The sequence below is a fragment of the Pelodiscus sinensis genome, chromosome 3 (assembly GCF_052426305.1).
Source record: "Pelodiscus sinensis isolate ZL-2025 chromosome 3, ASM5242630v1, whole genome shotgun sequence".
Classification (NCBI taxonomy): Eukaryota; Metazoa; Chordata; order Testudines; family Trionychidae; genus Pelodiscus; species Pelodiscus sinensis.
In genome coordinates, this window is record NC_143054.1 from 119,625,018 (window position 1) to 119,645,470 (window position 20,453).

The 20,453-nt window shown below is 45.2% G+C and overlaps 1 protein-coding gene across 8 annotated transcripts in view; it reads right to left on the bottom strand.

Annotated features, from left to right (window-relative positions):
- Positions 1 to 387: 387 nt before the first annotated feature.
- Positions 388 to 20,453, bottom strand: part of C3H6orf118 (chromosome 3 C6orf118 homolog) — a 66,407-nt gene continuing 46,341 nt past the window's right edge. For 5 of the 8 annotated variants that reach the window (XM_075924605.2, XM_089777323.1, XM_075924609.2 and 2 more), the window contains 2 exons: positions 4,252 to 4,384; positions 388 to 1,176 (listed from right to left, as the gene is read on the bottom strand). In XM_075924605.2, coding sequence (XP_075780720.2) covers positions 1,138 to 1,176; positions 4,252 to 4,384 — 172 coding nt within the window. In that variant the 3' untranslated portion in view covers positions 388 to 1,137. The remainder of the gene's footprint in view (positions 1,177 to 4,251; positions 4,385 to 20,453) is intronic. The other 3 variants (XR_012902759.2, XM_089777324.1, XM_075924606.2) reach the window with 1 other exon arrangement.

The window sequence follows — 20,453 nt, forward strand, 5'->3', positions numbered from 1 at the left end:
CTGAGAAAGAATTTTAGAGCCTCTCTGGAGAAAAAACCATGGGATACACATATAAAAACATTTACAATGGGAGCACTGATGTCCAGGCTAAGATTACTTGGCTGCTTAGACACCTGTACCAATAAGGGGTTATTTACTTGTGCAATGTAGACATAGTCTGGGTGAAATGTGAATGTCCCTCTGGGCTATGACTCCTTTTTGATTGGGGGGAAAATTTGTGAGAGTAGTTTCCCTCTTGTTGCTTGGCAACAAAATGAGCTGTTACTTGCAGTAGTGTGTACAAATCATCATCATATGATTATTCCTTCTTTCCTCTATATTTCTAACATACTTTGATAAGCAGTAAAATAAGTAAAAATGTTGAAATTTAAAATATCATCACTGGCATTTAAATTAACATCTTTTAATATAAATGGGGCAATACACAGTTTTGAGCTATTTTTTCAGACACCTTGCAAACTCAGACAGACATTGTTGCTATACATTTACGTGGGTCGTGTTTTAAAGGTTTGGGGTTTTTTTTTTTTACCTGTAATAGCTAAATGTTTACTTTTTTAAAATGTAAGCTGAGACACTGAAGAATAAGGAGGCTGCCAGGAGAGGTGCTTGTTGGCCATACCATTGTGTACTAGTCCAAATCAAGGCCTACATGAAGTACTTGCAAGGAAGTCTTTGCACGCAGTGATACAACTAGATCTTATTAAGAAGCTGCAACTTCCATTTACTTAAATATCTTTTAGTTGTGAGTTCTATCTTGGGAGTTTAATTAATAACTTCTGCCACTTGCATATTAAAGCTTTCATCAGTAAGCGAAGGCAGCTTCTATAGAAAACAGCTTGAAAAAGACACATCTACTTAAACAATTGCTATTACTAATGCAGTGCATTTCTAGACAGTGTATAGTAATTTCTCGTGGTATATATACAAACTATCAAACCCTGATCATTTGTTTAAGAAAGCATGCATTTCTATTTTTGAAATTACATTATTATACTTAATTTTGAGACTCAACATCACTTTTTAATATTTGGATTTCATTTGCATGGTTCCAAGTATGGAGTCAAGTATACATTCAAGGCATTTACAATTTATCTCCCTACATATTCTTCTGAATTGTCTGGAGTTGATTCATTATCTTCAAGTAACAAGAATTCCTTCAGCATCTCCCATATTTGTCTAAAACAAAAAAACACAAACACACAATCAATTTACTAAGTGAGTAGAAATTACAGAATGAAAATATCACAGCAAATATCTGGGACAAAATAGCAACACCTCCCTGAGTTCTTCCAGTATCAGCAATATACAGTAGACTTCCAATAATCCAGAACCTATCGGACCTAGGTGGTGCCGGATTATCAGATATGCCAGACTACAAGGAGGTACTATAAGGTGATTATATATATACTGTATACATTATATACTGTATATAAAGTGTTCTTAACCCTTTTTATTATACATATTGTATACAGTATACTGTAATATTTTAGTTTTTTAAAGCCTTTTTTACCCTTTTTGCTCAGTTCAGCTGCTGCCGCTGTTATCTTGTGACTCATTTTTTGCTGAAGCTCACTCACTAGGCTCTTGCCATTTTGATGCCGGACTATCAGGAGTGCCGGACTATTGGATGCTGGACTATTGGAGTTTTACTGTACATGGAAAAAAATGTTATTTACCTGTAGAGTAACTAGAGTTCTTTGGTCCCTATTTTTATTTCATATGAGGGGTGCATGTGCTCTATGAACATGAGATGGAAGATTTTTGCTATCAAAGCCATTGGTCTCCATATGCAACCCCCTATGCCTCATGCTCTGAACTGAGTGGTGATGTGGCCTCTCCAATTACTTTTCTACTGATAATGGCTCTCAGATAAGGCTCCAAAGAAGAGGAGCAGGAGGATGGGCAGCAAAATATAAGTAGGGACCATACATGTTGAAGAACTCCAATTAATTAAATAATTAAGAAATCCATCTGCAAACATTTAGAAGAAGGTGATAAGTAACAGTCAGCATGGATGTGTAAAGAATACAGCATGTCAAATCAGTCTGATAATTTTCTTTGATAAGATAACAAGCTTTTTGGCTAAGAAAGAAGTGGTAGATGTGGTATACCTAGGCTTTACTAAACCATTCATATCAATAAACTAGGGAAATACAACCTAGATGGGGCTACTAGAAGGTGGGTGCATAACTGGTTGGATAATTATTCTCAGACAGTTATCAATGGTTCACAGTCATGCTTTGGAATGGCATAACAAGTAGGGTTCCACAGGGATCAGTTTGGGGATGGGTTTCATTCAGTATTTTCATCAATAATTTAGACAATGGCATAGAGCAGGCCTGGGCTAAATACGGCCCACGGGCCAGATCTAGCCTGCAAAGCCACCGGATCTGGCCCATGGACGTTGCAGGTAGCCCCAGGCAGCCTCCCCACTTGCCTCGCCCCACCCACATGCTGCTCAGAAACACTGCTGTGGGGAAATTTTTCTTTAAAAACTGTGAGTCTGGAGGGGAGGGGGAAGCTTTAGGAGCTGCTTCCTGCCCCCCCCCCAGCACAATCCCATTGGCTGGTTTCTGGCCAGAAACTGACCAATGGGAGCTGTCTGTTTCAATAACCGGCAGCCATGAAGCACAAGGGGTTCCATAGCACATGGCTGCAACCTGTGCAAGGGCAGGGAGGATGATTCAGCTGCTGGCTGGTATGTCTCCTGGAAGGGCCCAGTCCCTCCTTTCCCCAGCCCTCTGCCCCTACTCCTGCCCCCTACACCCACATACCCAAATCCTTTGCCCCCCCTCCTATACCCATATCCCCTCCCAGGTGCAGCACCCCAATCCCCTGCCCCAGATCATAATTCCCTCCTGCCCTACTTCACAACCCAAATCCCTGCACCCCAATTCCCTGCCCTGGGTCACAATCCAACCCCCTCAACCCCAGTCCAGTGCCCCAGGTCACAACTGCCTCCTTCACCCAAACTCCCTCCTGTACCCCAAGCTCCCTTCTGCACCCAACCTTCATCCCAGACCCCATACCTCCTCCATTAATATCACGGAAGAGTGTGGCCCTCGATCACTTTCCATATTAATGGAGTGCCTCCCCCATCAAAAATTATTGCCCACCCCAGCACAGAGAGTATGCTTATAAAGTGTGCAGATGATACCAATCTGGGAAGTGTTGCAAGTGCTTTGGAGAATAGGGTCATTAATCAAAATGATCTGGACAAACTAGACAGATAAATGGTTTGAGGTAAACAGGATGAGGTTCAATAAGGACAAATACAAAGTATTCCACTTAGGGAGAAACATTCTGTTTCACACATACAGAATGGGAAGTGACTCTCTAGGAAGAAGTCCTGCAGAAAGGGATCGGGGTCATAGTGCACCACAAGCTAAATATGAGTCAACAGTGTGATGCTGTTGCAAAAAAAGCGAACATGATTCTTGGACGCGTTAACAGGAGTGTTGTGAGCAAGACACAAGAAGTCATTTTTCTACTCTGCACTGGTAGGCCTCAGTTGGAGTATCGTGTCCAGTTCTGGGCACCACATTTCAGGAAAGATGTGGAGAAATTGGAGAAGATCTAGAGAAGAGCAACAACAATTATTAAAGGTCTAGAAAAAATGACCTATGAAGGACAACTGAAAGAATTTGGTTTGTTTAGTTTGGAAAAGAGACGACTGAAATGGGACATTCTAGAAGCTTTCAAGTATTTAAAAGGATGTTACAAGGAAAAGGAAGAAAAAATATTCTCCTTAACATCTGAGCAATGGGCTTAAAATGCAGCAAGGGAGGTTTAGGTTAGACATTAGGAAAAGCTTCCTGTCAGGTTGGCTAAACACTGGAATAAATTGCCTAGGGAGGTTGCGGAATCTCCATCACTGGAGATATTTAAGAGCAAGTTAGATAAACATCTATCAGTGATGATTTAGATGGTATTTGGCCTACTATGAGGGCAAGTGACTGGACTTCATGACCTCTCGAGGTCCCTTCCAGTTCTAGAATTGTACTATACAGATAAGAAGAGGTCATTTACCTTGTGCAGTAACTGGAATTATTTGAGATGTGTGGTGCTATGGGTGCTGCACTTCAGTAGTGCCTGTGGATCTGCTCCTATGCCCAGCACACCCTTGTCTGTTGTGCAAGGATACAGAGAAGGAAGTGAATCTGCTTTGGCTCCAGTTCCTTCTCAATCACAAAGTCCAGAAAGAAAAACTCTGAAGCAGAAGGGAAAGAAGGAGGGTAGTGGAGCACTCACAGGAACAAAACTTCTCGCAGAACTCCAATTATTGTGAAGGGTAAGTAACTTCTTCTCCTTCTTTGGGGCATTGTCCCTCTCGGTGCCCCACTTCAGGAAAGTCCCATGTAGTACTTCAATACTGAGGAGAATGCTGAGAAGGCAGATTCAGTACAGAATTTAAAACAGAATCACTGACAGTTGCATTGGCTCTGAAAGCAGGTCTGAGAGAATAATGCTAGAAAAAGGTACATACTGAAGACCAATTAGCAAGTGCCTGAGATGGACATGTTTTCTATTAGGGTATGTCTAGACTACATGCCTCTGGTGACAGAGGCATGTAGATTAGGCTACCCGGCATAGGGAAATGAAGCAGCAATTTAAATAATCGCTGCCTCATTTAAATTTAAATGGCTGCCACGCTGTGCGATCAGCTGTTGGTTGGCTCAGTGCGCTAGTCTGGATGCTCCGCGGTCAACATCAAAGGCATTTGTCGACCTCCCTGGTATGCCTCATGGGATGAGGTTTACCGGGGAGGTCGATAAATGCCTTTGATGTCGACTGCGGAGACTACAGCACTGTGCCAACAAACAGCTGATCGGCACACTGAGTAAGTAGGCAAGAGTGACTTGGTAAAGAATTCTTGGTAGTAACTTAGAGCCCTCCTCATCTAGTGTCCCATCTTCAGCTGTTAAGAGATTTTTACTACTGGCAGTTGCCAGTGAGATAAATGCCATCATAGACAGTCCCATCATACCATCCCCTCCATAAACATCTAGCTCAGTCTTGAAACCAGTTAGGTTTTTGTCCCCGCTGCTGCACTTGGAAGAAGCCTTCATCTAATTTAAAGCCTAAACTCGTTGATGACAAGCTTATATACATTTGTTCTTGTGTCTGGATTGGTACTTACAAGGGAGAGAGAAGAATTATTTATGTTATTTAGCCCTCTGATGTATTTATAGAGAGCAATCATATCTCTACTCAGTCTTTTTTTGGTTATGCTAAGCAAGCCAAGCTCACTGAGTCTGCTTTTATAAGGTAAGTTTTCCATTTCTCTCATCATCCTAGTGACTCTTCTCTGTTCCAGTTTGAATTCATCTTTCTTGAATGTGGGAGACCAGAGTTGCACACAGTATTCTACATGAGATCTCACCACTACTTTGTATAATTATGCTAATGCTATCCTGCCTCTCCTGAAGTTACCAAACCTGATGCATTCCACAACTGCATTAGCCTTTTTCATGGTGCATCACATTGGCAACTCACAGTAATCCTGTGATCACATACTATACCCAGGTCTCTCTCGTTCTCCATACCTCCCAACTTATAATATATTATAAGAAAAATTGTTGTTATTCCCTATGTGCATGACCTTGCACTTCACATTATTAAACTCTATGCCTGTTTCTATTAATCCAGTTTTCTAGGTCATCCAGATCTTCTTATATGATATCCTGATACTCCTCAGTACCGGCAATACCTCTTATCTGTAAATTTTATAGCACACAGTTTTTGTGCCACGGTCATTAATAAAAGTGTTAAATAAGATTGACCCCAAGATCAGTCGCTGAAGGAGTCTCCTAGTAACTTCTTGATAATCCACTTTATCACTCTAATCTCCCCTTTAACTAGCTCCTAATCCATCTTTCAATTCTTATATTAATCCCCAACTTCTCCAATTTAGCTAATAGTTTCACGTGTAGATCTGTATCAATTGGCTTACTAAAATCCAGGCATATTAGATCTACTGCATTTCCTTTGTCTAAGATAATAGTACTCTTCTTGCAGAAGGAAAACAGGTAAATCTGGCATGATCTACCTTTTATAAAGCCATGTTGTATTTTATCCCAGTTATAGTTCACCTCTATGTCCTTAACTACATTTCCTTTCAGAATTTGTTCCAAGACCTTGAGTACCACTGAAGTCAACTAATAGGCCTCTAGTTTACTGAATTACATGTTTTCTTTTTCTTAAACATGAACGATGTTAGCAATTCTCCAGTCATAGAGTGTGCTCTCTGCGTTTACAGATTCATTAAAAATCCCTGCCATTGGGTTTGCAAATTTTGTGTGCTAGTTCCATTAATATTCTTGGATGGAGATTAGCCAGCCCCATTAATTTAATCCCCATAAACTTTTTGAATTTCACTTCTACCTAGGAGGTGGTAATTTCTGTTTCCATATCCTTATTCCCATAAGCTACCCTGCCTCTATTCCTAAAGTCTTCATTAGTCTTATTAAAAGCAGAGGCAGGGTATTTGTTTAGGTATTGTTCCATGCCTACATTATCTTTAACCTTCACGATTAGCTGTCCCATAGCTGTCACAATGATTAGCTGTCCCATTTTTCCCCCTTGATTTCTTGTTCTTTACATGGCTATAGAACCTTTTACTATTGGTTTTAATTTCCATTGCAAGGTCCAATTCTGCTTGTCTGTTCTCTTTTCCCCTATCGTTTCTGACTTTTAGGAGATAGCTTTCCTTGCTGATTCATCCCATCTTCCATTCATGGATGGCGGATGAACAGCTGTCTTGGGGAGGCTAGCCACCCCAACTCCACCCCTTCTGCACCTACTAGTGCCCACCCAACACACATTGTAGCCCCTATCCTGCATAACAAGCCCCCTTCCCACTGTGGCCACTAGCTGGCCACTGCCCAAAACTAGTGTGCCCACCACTCTGGAGTGCCAGATTTCTGGGCAGTACAGCCCCAATCTCCCTTTTGCCTTCCCGCCGCATGGCTCCAGCCTTCCCAGCCTCGAAGCATCCGGTGCCCAGCCAGCTATGTGGCCTCAGCCTTCCTGGTCCCAGAGTGTTAGTCAGCCAGGCAGCTGTGTGGCCCCAGCTTTCCTGGCACTGAAACACGGAGGGGGGGGGGGGGGCGAGGGAACTCCTAGGATGACCAGATAGAAAGTGTGAAAAATCATGACAGGGTCAGGATGTAATAGATGCCTATATAAGAGAAGCCCTGAATATCGGGACTGTCCCAATACCATCAGGACATCTGGTCACTCTAAGCCCTCCTTTAGAGAAACTAGCTCCTGGCTCCACTCTTTCACCCATCCATCCATGGTGAGAGCCAAAATACCACTTTCCTGCCCAGAGAAGGCCCAACTACCTCTCACCCTCTGCTAGAGGAGCATCCAGCTGGACAAAGCTCCGTGCCAACTGAAGCCCTGAGCCTCCCATCTGTTCAGGATCCCCCACTCCTGGAGCAGCCTCGGGCTAGCAGCAGTTGCATCTCCCCTCCCCAGAGTCGACCAAAACTGTTCCCGGAAAAAGCACCTCTTAAAAGATGATTTTGCTATGACCCAGGCAGGCTCCAGAGGTGAGGGGGTGGAGGAGGAGGCAGTATTTGCTAATCAGTGTCCTGGGTTCATCAGTCATCTCCCTGAACTCCAAGAAGAAGACTGACGAACCCAGGAAGCTGAATAACAAATATCACATCCTCAGCCAGCCCAGAATCTGCATGGGGCATAACAGAATTTTCCCCCAGAGCCCTGAAACTCAAGGTCTAGCAGCCACAGCAGTGCTGGGAGGCGAAGTCTCCCCTGGCCTATTATACCTGCCACTCATGCTTCCACCAGAAAACATGCAGCAGTATAACTGAGTGTGATAAGAGGAAAAATGTAACAGTTCAGTATGAAGCCTGATTACCTCAGAGAAACCAGCAAGAAAAACCTTAAGGAGATAATGCAAACTGTTGAAGAGCATTTGGCACCCATCTGATTATAGCACAAAGATTCAGGTTTCATAGCAGAATCAACTTGACGGTGAATCTATTTCTGCCTTTGTGACAGAGTTTAAAAGATTATCAGAATATGGTGCTTTTAAAAATGGACTTAACAATGCCCTAACAGACAGATTTGTGTATGTACTGTTGAATGTAAGCATACAGAAGTGGTTCTTAATGAGGAAAATCTTATCTTTGAACATGCAGTAGAAATTGGAGTAATGAAAACTGCAGCAAGGAATGCAATAGAATCACCTATGGCAGCTAAAATGGAGATAGGAATGCATAAACTATCTGCAACTTAAGGCAAGATCTGGACTACTCATCAAACAGACATTTATTATTGGTGTAGAAAAGGGTTCCACTCTCCCTCTGATTGCTGATTCAAAGATACATATTGCAGAAATTGTACCAAAAAGGTCACATCCAAGTGATTTGTCACACTAAGATAAAAAAGGAACAGACCAAATCAGGATATAGGAAAGGAATATTAATGTACAGTCTGTAGACAGAAACAGCAGTGACAGACTGTGAGAGTGGAGTCACCAGCCTATATAAATGACAACCAGACATGTCATTTTTTTACTGAGGCGGTGTCTATATCTATCTATATCTATACAGTCTGAGCAAAAATGACAAGTTGGGGTGACACCCAGGGTATGTCTAGACTGCATCCCTCTGTTAGCAGAGGGATGCAGATTAGGCAGGTCGCCATTGCAAATGAGGCAGGGATTGAAATATCCCGCGCCTAATTTGCATAAAAATGGCTGCTGCATTTTGCCGACTCAGCACTTTGTCGGCAAAAAGCGGCAGTCTAGAGGGGGATCTGTCGAGAAAGAAAGCCTTTTTCGACAGATCCTGTAAACCTCCTTGTGGGAGGCATAAGGGATCTGTCGAAAAAGGCTTGCTTTCTCAACAGATCCCCCTCTAGACTGCCACTTTTTGTTGACAAAGTGCTGAGTCGGCAAAAAGTGGTGGCCATTTTTATGCAAATTAGGCGCAGAATATTTCAATCTCTGCCTCATTTGCAATGTCAACCTGCCTAATCTGCATCCCTCTGCCGACAGAGGGATGCAGTCCAGACATACCCACAGTGTGGTGGGAAAATGCTCACAACAGAATTGGATGTAGGGACTATCATCTCATGTATGGAATATGAAAACTTTTAAAAATACCAAATTGATGGGGATATTAATGTTGCTCAGAAGATGGTGCCAATTATCCTGAGGCAAGTGAACATGGAGTACAATAAGCACTGTTTATTAGACTTGTATGTCATTGAGAAGGGGGGACTGGCTCTATGAGGCAGTGAATGGTTACATAAAGATTCCTCTAGATTCCTCTGTGTGGACTGAGTTGGCACCCGAGCTGATTGCAGGGGTGGGTGTGACAGACCCCTCCACCGCCCCCACATGCTTTATGAAATAGACTTATGGACACAAATGCACATAACTCAAAAGTGCTTGGGACAAATTGCTTCATGTAACCTATCAATCTTCATGTCATAATCTACTGGATCTGTTTACAAAGGTTACTCACCTTGTGCAGTAACTGGAGTTCTTCAAGATGGTGTCCCCATGGATGCTCCACACTTGGTCTTGGTGCCGTCCCGGCGCCTGGATTGGAGATTTTGAAGCAGTCCCTGCTGGGCTGCGCATGCACAGCATGAACCAGCGCATGCCGTGCTAGTAGGCACCGTGCATGTGTGGCCCGATCCCTCCAGTTCCTCCTCTACCCTGGAGGCCTCCAGGTCCAATGCAGAGAGGAGGAGCATGAGTCATGAAGCATTGCTGGGGACACCATCTCAAAGAACTGCAGTTACTGCACAAGGTGACAAGTATCAGAGGAGTAGCCGTGTTAGTCTGGATCTGCAAAAGCAACAAGGAGTCGTGTAGCACCTTATAGACTAACAGATGTATTGGAGCACAAGCTTTCGTGGGCAAAGACCCATATGCATCTGACGAAGTGGGTCTTTGCCCACGAAAGCTTATGCTCCAATACATCTGTTAGTCTATAAGGTGCTACAGGACTCCTTGTCGCTTGCACAAGGGGAGTAACCTTCATTTCTTCTTTGAGAGGTCCCCCTGGATTCTCCATACTTGGTGATTAACAAGCAGTTTCGCCCCGTGGTAGTTGGGGCTTCAGAATGTTACAGTAAGTGGAGGATAACACCACAGAGCCCACTGCAGTGTCAACCATGTAGGAAAGTGCATAGTGCTTAGCAAAGGTAAGTTGTGATGCCCAGGTGGCTGCAAATGTCCATCAGTGGCACGCTGCATAGATACACAGTAGAAGCGGATACAGCCCACATGGAACGAGCTGTCAAATGTAATGGTGATTGTAGGCCCTTGAGCGTGTAATTAATTTTTATACAATCTCTAATCCATTTCGACAGCCTCTGTTTTGATATGGGCCATCCCCTAACTCGATTGGCAAATGTGGGGAATAGGCGAGGTGACTATCTGAAGGGCCTTGTTCTTTCTAGATAAAAAGCCAATGCTTGTCGAACATCAAGGGTATGCATGGCAGACTCAAATGCATTTGCATGTGGCTTTGGGAAGAATACCGGTAGATTTACAGGTTTGTTTATGTGAAATGATGAAGGAACTGTAGGTAAGTATTTTGGATGTGTGTGCAAAGGGTAACCCTATAAGACTGAAATACTGTAAAAGGTGGGTTGGCCATGAGTGTTGTTATGTCTCCAAATCAGCGGGCTGATGCGATGACAACCAGGAATGCAACTTTCATGGAGAGGTGTGAATGGGAGAAGAGATGAAGGGCTTGAAAGGTGGCCTAGTTAAGGCTTGCAGTACTAACCCAAGAGCTCAGGCAGGCACTGGTTGTATGATATCAGGATGTAAAAGATGCAATCTTTTGAGAAACCTTTTGGCTGTAGGATGAGTAACCATGGAGCAGCCATCAATTTTTCAATGAAAGACTGTAATGGCCTCTAGGTGTACCTTGATGGAACTAAACGAGAGAGCTGATTGCTTTAAGGCGAGTAGATAATCAAGGATAAAAGACAGGGGTGTTGACATTGGGTTCTGCTCTTTTGATGTACACCATGCTGAGAATCACTTCCACTTGTAAGTGTAGGAGGCATGGGTAGAGTCTTACCACTGGGGATGAGGATTGTCTAAATCTGTTCCAGGAGGTCTAGTTCTAAGTGGGAGAGCCACAGAATAGTTGTGCTGTTAGCTGTAGCTTGCATAGATTCAGGTAGGTTTGGGTTGTCTGCCCCACAGTGATTAGGTTGTATTGGAGAGAGAGAGTGATGGGTGTGTGAATTGACTTCCTGAGCAGGAAGGGATAACACAGTTGTCTTGGCCAGGTGGGAGCTATCAGAATGACTGTGGAGCCATCTGTCCTGATCTTCTGAACAACCTTTGTCAGAAGTGGTATGGGGGGGAAGGCTTAAGTGAGGTCGTGACTCCACTGGATGAGGAAGGCATCCCCAAGAGATTCTGTCCCTATGCCTGTTCTTGAACAAAACAGTGATTTGGTATTGTGCAGCATTGCAAATACATCTATTTATGGTCGGCCCCATTTTTGAAAAAGGGAGTGTGCTACCGAAGGGTGGAGCACCCATTCGTGATGTTGAGGAAAGCATCTGCTGAGAGCATCCTCCGTCATGTAGGAGACATCTTGTATGTGAAATGCGGAAAAGTGGATGTTGTGGCTGATGCAAAAATTCCACAGTTTTATGGCTTCGGTGCAAAGGGATAGAGATCTGGCCCTGACCTGTCTGTTAATATAGAAGAAACAGACAATGTTGTCCGAGAGGACATGGACATGTTTGTTGGCAATGGAAGGCAGGAAATGTCTGCAAGCATTGTGTACGGTGTGCAGTTCTAAGAGATTTATGTGTAAAGACATCTCTGGAGTTGACCAGAGCCCTTGGGCAGTCAGATCTGGGAGATGAGCACCCCAGCTGGTGAGCGAAGCATCTGTTGTAATCATGCACAAGGGGGAAGGCTGGAGAAACAGGACATCCGTGCAAAGATTGGCTGGTTTGGTCCACCAAAGGAGCGATGTTTTGACCTCATGCGGTGTTGTGAGTGGGAGTGACATGGGGTGTTTCCAAGGCTTGTGCTCTGGAAAACCAAACTTGTAGGCAGCGCATATGAAGTCAAACATTTGATACTATGAATGTTGTGGCAGACGTGGTCAAGAAGTTGCAGACAATCCCTGGCTATAGTGTGAGAGGCAAGGTAAATCATCGTGGCCAGTGTCTGACTGATGAGGAAACCCTCATGAGGTAGATAGGCTCGAGCCGCGGGGAAACTAGGTGGGCACCAACTAATTGTATGTTCTGGGAAGGGTGAATAGAACACTTTTCCCAGTTTGTTCGAAGGCCTAAATTTTGAAAGTACTTTATGGTCATTGCTGTCATGCGTGCTGATTCCGTCTGGGACAATTTCTTGAGAAGGCAGTCATTGAGATAGGGGAATATGATTATTCCCATGGAGTGAAGATGCACTGTGACTACGGAAGTACTCTGGAGAAAACCCCAGAGGCCATGGAAAGATCAAAGGGTAGGATTCTGCATTAGTAGTGGTCACAGCCTACCATGAATCTCAAGAATTTTCTGTGGGCAGGATGAATCAGGATATGAAAATAGACATCCTGGAGGTCAAAGGCTGAAAACCAATCCCCTTGTTGCAATTCCGGGATAATGGTGGTTAGAGTGACCATGTGAAAGTGTTGCATCTCTTCAGGGGCCCCTGAAGAGGGATGGGGTAGGAGGGTGGATAGGAGGCTTGGGGAAAAATGGGATGATGATAGAATCATAGAACTGGAAGAGACCTCAGAAGGTCATCAAGTCCAGCCCCATTCTCTAGGCAGGACCAATCCCAACTTAATCAACCGGGCCAGGGCTTTGTCAAGCCAAGACTTAAAAACACCTCTAGGGATGGAGACTCCACTACTTCCCTAGGTAACCCATTCCAGTACTTCACTACCCTCCTAGTGAAATAGTTTTTCCTAATATCCAACCTGGACCTCTCCCACCACAACTTGAGACCATTGCTCCTTGTTCTGCCATCTGTCACTACTGAGAACAGCCTCTCTCCATCCTCTTTGGAACCTCCCTTCAGGAAGTTGAAGGCTGCTATCAAATCCTCCCTCGCTCTTCGTTTCTGTAGACTAAACAGACCCAAGTCCCTCAGCCTCTCCTCATCATGTAACTGGACATAATAATATTGAGCACCCATGTGTCTGAGATGATGTAAGCCCTCTGGTGGTAGAATGGACAGAGCCAATTGTGGAAAGTTTGTATGGTCGTTCTCAGCATTGAAATTTGTAAGGGTTTTTCGAGGCCCTTGACCAAGCGTTCAAATTTGCTTGTTGGCCAGTGGCAGTTGAGGGGCTGAGCCCGATGACGGTCTTCGCCTCTGAGGCTGGGTTTGGTTTCTGTTGGGGTTGTTATCCTGCCATTGGTTAAGACAGGCAGGGTAGCATGGCCACTGATAGAGCTGATATCACTATTGTCTAGGCCTGCTGGCGGGTGGATATATCACTAATGTACAAAGAGTGGCACACGAGTCCTTCATAGTGTTCAGAACTTCACTGGTCTTAGCTGCAAATAGCTTCTCTCGATCAAATGGCAGGTCTTCTGCTGTGGTCTGGCTCTCATGTGGGAACGTGGCTAGGGAGAACCAGGAGGCTCTATGCATTACAATGGCGGTGGCCATGGTTCTAGCAGCAGCGTCAGCGGCATCAAGTGCTGCCTGGAGGGCATCTCAGGAAATGGCGTGTCCTTCAGATAGTATAGTGGTGAATTGAGGTCTCTACGCCTCGGGGACATTGTCAGCAAACTCCATGAGTTTGGAGTAATTGCAAAAGTCATATTTTGCTAGCAAGCCTGACCAGTTTGAAATTCTGAACTGTAAAGTTGCAGAAGTGTATGTCCTGCAACCAAATAGGTCAAGCCTCTTAGTGTCTTTATCTGGTGGAGTAGTGCGAAAGTGACGTTGTTTTACCTGCTAATGTGCAGCTTCCATCACTAAAGAGTTCAGTGTGGGATGAATGAAGAGAAATTCCAAAGTATTGGCAGGTACATAGTCTGTGTCTGCACACTTGCACGTATGTGGGATCAATGCAGGAGTTTGACAAATTGTGTTGGCAAGATCCAAAATGGTGGAACTGTGGGGGAAGAGCAATTTTATAAGATGGAGCAGCTTGGAGTATAACAGTGAACTCATGCTAGGGTTGCAACACTTCTTCCATGGCAATTTTGAGTTCAGCCACAACTCTCTTAAAGAGCTTGTTAAAGTGCTCAAAGTCATCCATGGCTGAAGGTGGAAGCGGCATCATGGCCTTGTCCAGTGAAACACTGCTGATGAATGGACAGTACAGTGACCCGTACCAGTGCGTTCCTAGGGTGGTGTTTGGGCCCTTTGGAGTTGGCGCCACTGGCTGCCTACAGTGCCTGAACACCTGAGGTACCCAGAGTGTCGTAAGTGCTGAGGCAGGACCTCTGTGCCGATGATCTGGGCAGAGACCAATTTCTGGAGGAGAGCTGACAATGAGGCACTGAAGAATGCCTCTTTTTTGGTGCCTTCTTCCCTGAGGGGACTCTGAGGGTGAGCGTACCACCCTAGGCTGCCTTCCCAGATCTGAAGCAGGATGTGCATTTTTTTCCAGCAGGATCAGTTTTAGATGAAGGTCCCAGTCTCCACAAGTCCTGGTCTTGAGTTTGGCACAGTGGGGACAATCTTGCAATGAATGGTGCTCCCCTAAACATCTGACGCATTGCAAGTGCCAGTCGGAGATGGGGATTGCATCTCTGCAGGAGGCACATAGTTTAAAGCCTGAAGAGCTGGGCATGATGAAAATCTTTTTTTTAAACTACAATTAAATATGGAACAAGAATAATCCTAACTAACTACTAACAATTAAAGGCTAAGAACTACTTGAAGAGTGTCAATAAGGCAGAGAACTGCAGCACTCCATTTCAGGCCAAGGGCGGTTGAGAAGGAACTGCAGGGATTGGGCCATGCATGCGTGGTGCCTACTAGCATGGTGTGCAGTGGTTCATGCTGGGCATGTGTGGCCTGACAGAGACTGCCTTTCCCTGATATGAAGGTGCAGCTGGAACAGAAACAGTTTTAGGGTGAGTTTGTAATAAGTTCGTATTGAGGACTTAAGTGTTAGCATTAGCTAAGCATTTTCTGTTACTTTTAATTTGTAATCTACTTTGCTCTGCCTGTTCTCACTTATAACCACTTAAATCCTACTGCTTGTAACTTAATAAAATCACTTTTACTTACTATCAAGCCCAGTGTAAATAATTGTTACTCAGGGGAACAATCATTATGTACATTCCCCCTTTCATTATTAAAGGGAGTTTACCCAAATAATTCACTGGTGTTTTGATCAGATTTGGGAAGCTGGACCCAAAACTGCACCCTCCTTGGACTTGAAAAGGTTCAGCATCTGTACTGCTTCTGGCAGAGGGGAGGAGGGGGAAGTGATCTCAGCTTGGTGCCTTGGTTGGGGGAGACCAGAGGAGCCAGCCCAGCTGGACCAAGTGGTAAGAAGTCCTAGAGAGTGGGACGGTGAGTGGCAGTGGCCATGTCAGCACCCTGGGAATCGTCTCTGACCTCACCCCATCATAGTGGGTTCCTGGGTGAGGGTGCAGACAACCCCCTAAATTTTTTTTCCAGCAACCACGCAGTACATCTCCATCATAGTCACCCAGGGTATGTCTACACTACCCCGCTAGTTCGAACCTGGTTTAAAAACCTCGAGGTGTTCCACGAGGTGTACCGGTAGTTCGGAATAGGAAGCCTAGTCCGAACTACCTAGTTCGAGCCCCGTGTAGCCGCGCTGCACGGGGTTCGAACCAGCGGGGTTTTAAAAATGGCGGCTCCCCGCTTATGCAAATGAAGCCCGGGAAATTCAAATCCCGGGCTTCATTTGCAAGTGCGGTATGCCTACATTACCCTCCTAGTTCGAACTAGGAGGGTAGTGTAGACATACCCCCAGGAAGGCACCCCTGCAATCAACTTGGGGGCCAACTCTGTCAACACAACTATACAAGCAACATCATTACAGCACTTAACCTAAGCCACCACATCAGAGGCTCATACAACTGCACACCCACTAATTCGATCTATGCCATCAAGTGCCAGCAATGCCCCTCTGCTATATATATTTGCCAAACTATACAGTCTCTATGACAAAGGATTAATGGATACAAGTCAGATATCTGAAATGGTAACACACAGAAACCTGCTGGAAAACATTTTAACTTGCCTGGGCACTCACTAATGGATATGCAGACCATCCTGCTTGAATTTTCTGGGCTAGTCCAATTTTTAATGTCCTGCCCCAGTGCCCCATCTCAGAAAGTCCCCAAGCTCCAAATGCAGCTAGAAGTTGCTGTGCAGATGATTCTCTTCCCCTTCCTCCAGCTGGGGGAATAGAGGAGTCAAGGACACTTCCTAGGTTTCCCTGCTGCTGGGGAATCCAGCCAATAGCAGCTTCAGGAGGTGTTGCCTGTTGGGAGCACGCTAAAGCAAGTAAACAGCTGGGGTCTGGGAGGGGTGAAGACAAGAGGTGCACACCTTATCTGGGCCAGGTGGAGAGAATAAGAGGTGCGCAGCTCAGCTGGGCTGAGGGGTGCAGAAAAGTGGCGTATGGCTCAGCTGGGCTAGAGGAGCAGAAAAGTGGTACATAGCTCAGCTGGGCTGGAGGAGGCTCAGGGAACCAAAACGCTGTTCAACTGGGCTTCGAGGGAAAGAGGGTGACAGGAAGCCCAATATGGTGGGCAGCAGCAGGAGGCCTGAAATGACCTCCCCTGATTCAGAAAAATCCCTCATCCAGGACCAGTCAGTTCCAGAGGGTGCTGGACCAGGGAGGTCCAACTGCTACGCCAAGTCTGCTCCTATATCCTCCCTCCTGACCAGACTTTGCATCCTCCTCCTAGCCAGACACCTACCCCCAGTCCGCTCCTGCACAGCCCCCCTTGGCCAGACACCCTCCCTCCTAGCCAGACATTCACCCCCAGTCCGCTCCTGCACAATCCCCCTTGGCCTGACACCCTCCCTCCTAGCCAGACATTCACCCCCAGTCCGCTCCTGCACAGTCCCCCTTGGCCAGACACCCTCCCTTCTAGCCAGACATTCACCCCCCGTCAGCTCCTGCACACTCCCCCTTGGCCAGAAACCCTCCCTTCTGGTTGAGCACCACACCCCCAGTCCGCTTCTAAATCCATCATTGCTCCTGCACTCTCCCTCCTGGCCACCCACTACTACACCCTCCCTTGCTCTTGCTCCCTTCCCCTGGCCATACACCCTACTCCCAATCTGCTTCTGTACCTACCTCCCACCCAGATCTCTCAACCTCTCCCTCTTCTGCATCCCAACTTCTCCCAGATCCTGCACTCCATCCCTATCCCACTCACCGGCAGCCCTGTCAAATACACTGAACTCCTCATTTTTGTCCCCACCCCAGAACCTATGGGGGGGTCCATAAAATCCACCAGAAAAGTAAATCTGACCAATGGAAAGACCTGAACATCAGTTCTCCCTATCCCTTTTCCTCACCCCTTGGGGCTAGAATGTCAGAAGCATGAAGTGTCTCAGTTGGGAGCCAATTTAGTGAGGGTTGGGGGTTTGGGGAGGAGTGCTTTTGCTTCTCACCTGTGTAGTCCCCAACTGATTTTTCTGTAGATCAATGCCCCCTGACCTAAAAAAGGTTCTCCACCCCTGCCATAAATAAAGAAAACATTGAAACGTTTTGTGTTGGACATAAATTAATATTTTATTTGATTTAAAATGAAGTTTGATCAACTAACATGAGAAAGTTAAAATGCTTAATCTGTTTAATAATTTAAATTAAAGCATTCTCCCTAGCTGCAGCACTAGAAAAATGGCTCAGGTGTAATTATGTAATTAATGGTGAGTTTCCATTAGCGACTGGTGATCCACGGAAAGGTTTACATTGAGCCAGTAGGTCCACAGGCCAAAAAGATTGAGAATCACTAAAATAGAGGTACCCCTAGATTTTACCCACAAAATACCGCCCCCGGCTCCCTGTTGCTTCAGAAGAGTCAGAGAGAGATGAGGTATGTTACCACAGTGGTGAAATCACCATGTCACTCCAGCGTGGATGACGGACAGACTCTTTGTGAGTCTTCCTCATCTAAGCAGTTGATTATTTAAATGAGTTAATATGCCACATGAAAACAATTGGTGCATCTACAGAGAGGCAGGATGTATCATCTCTCTCCAGAGAGGGTTGTCATGACTTGCGTGTCTGGGAAAATAAGCTCTTTGCGAGCTTTGTGAAGAGGTGAGATGTTCTGACTTCCACCTTCAAGGAATTTGTTCTTCTGTCTTTGGGCTGCATGTTGCCTAGACCTGAATGGAGTTAGCTGTGACAATGCATTTCTGAGTTATTCTGACACAAAGTGAAACCTGTGCTAAAGACTGCACACCAAGTGAGAGAAAACGCTGCTGTCAGAATAAGTAAATTCAAAGTCTCTCCAATTTTCTTCAAAGATCGCCTCTATCAGGCAGTGGGGCTGTGACTGATTGGTCCCTTAAATTTCTGAAGGGTGAGTAAACGTTAACTGGGTCTTCTTGGGTAATATTGACAGATTACTTTGGGCCCAATCCTAGCTTAAAATTTAAATTGGATCAGGAGCTTTGTACGCAGGTTGGGAAGTGGTCTCATTTGGCAATTATTATTAGGTATTCTTTACTTAACATAGGCATTGCCATCATGGTTTGACATATACATTTCTCAGTAGTTTTACACATAAAATAGCCTACCCCCATTTATCTCCATGGGAAATGTACCCTTGAAAGAGCAGTGGCAAGGGTTAGTGACATGGTTTCTCCACCTTGTACTTCTCATTGTTAGTTCAGTATTGTCATTCTGGCTTGTGGAAACAGAGGACACTTGATAGTTTTGCAGTAACTTCAAAAAATGCAGTTTTAATACATCTCATTAGGGATGTAAATTTGCATTAATCAGTTAACTGGTTAATGTTAGGTCATACTGGGGCTGCCGCCAGCTCCCAGCCCCCTCTGGAAAAGCCCCTGTCGGACACCTCATGGAGAGAGGCTGCTCTGGACACTGGTTCAGTCAATGCCTGCAGGGCCTCCCAGCTCCCCATTGACAGGGGCTGCTCCAGTCAAGAAAAACCTCTGTCTATAGTGGGGCTGGAGCAGTCCCCTGCCCACAGCAGATTGGGAGCTGCTCAAGCCCCCCTTTGATTACCAGTTAATTAGAACCAGTAAGCATCATCCGTTAAGAGGACTAAGGATGTTGTCCCATGAAATTGTGGAATAGTTCTGGATGATTCCCAGGCCCTCATGAGTCAAATGGGGCTGCATCAAAACTGTAAACTAATAAGTCTTGGATCCTCGATCTCATCTTGAATCAAGGTTGGACCCCTAGTGCTGAAGTGTCATGGAACCCTAGGTCTGGAGCCTGGGTTAATGCAATTGCACTATAGTTACATGGGGGGCTCCTATAGTGCCCAAACCCATCCCTACTGGGAGAAGACAGTGGAAGGAGTTCTTAGGGGGGGTCACATGGCACCCTTTCTGTCATGTGTCCATTTTGACCCTATAAGTACTACCCCAGGGGTGGTATTTCCTGTGGCAGGTGGATAGGGCCTAAGGGGTAAGGGGCATGGTTAATGTGTAATTATTTTTGGTTCAGAAAATATGGTCACTGTACTAATGGTTCTAAAAGTGACTATACTATTACAAAGCAATTTAAAAAATGAGCTGGAGAGAAAAGCTGAGGAACTTGGTTTCATTTACAAGTTTGACACCTGTAATCAAGATTTGAACAAAGACCTCACCTGGATGGGCTGCTACTTCCACATCCTAATGACATAAAAAGCTACTTAGTGCTCCCTGTACTAGCCTAATTTAGTACGGACACTCTAATTGACATTTTCTTTTCCTATTTGTTTTCTTCTCTTTCCCTCCCCCTCTTCTGTCTTTCTCTGCTATTAATTTGTACTCTGGATCCCTTACTCCATTCATCTGAAGAAGAGGGTTGTGCCCACGAAAGCTCATGATACTATCTACATCTTTTGTTTGTCTCTAAGGGTGTGCCTAGACAACATGCCTCCGTCAACGGAGGCATGTAGATTAGCCAGATCGGCAGAGGGAAATGAAGCCGCGATTAAAATAATCGCGGCTTCATTTAAATTTAAATGGCTGCCCCGCTCTGCCGATCAGCTGTTTGTCGGCAGATCGGGGCAGTCTGGACGCGACGCGCCGACAAAGAAGCCTTTCTTGATCGGCACAGGTAAACCTGGTTTCATGAGGCATACCTGTGCCGATCAAGAAAGGCTTCTTTGTCGGCGCAGCGCGTCCAGACTGCTCCGATCTGCCAACAAACAGCTGATCGGCAGAGCGGGGCAGCCATTTAAATTTAAATGAAGCCGCGATTATTTTAATCGCGGCTTCATTTCCCTCTGCCGATCTGGCTAATCTACATGCCTCCGTCGACGGAGGCATG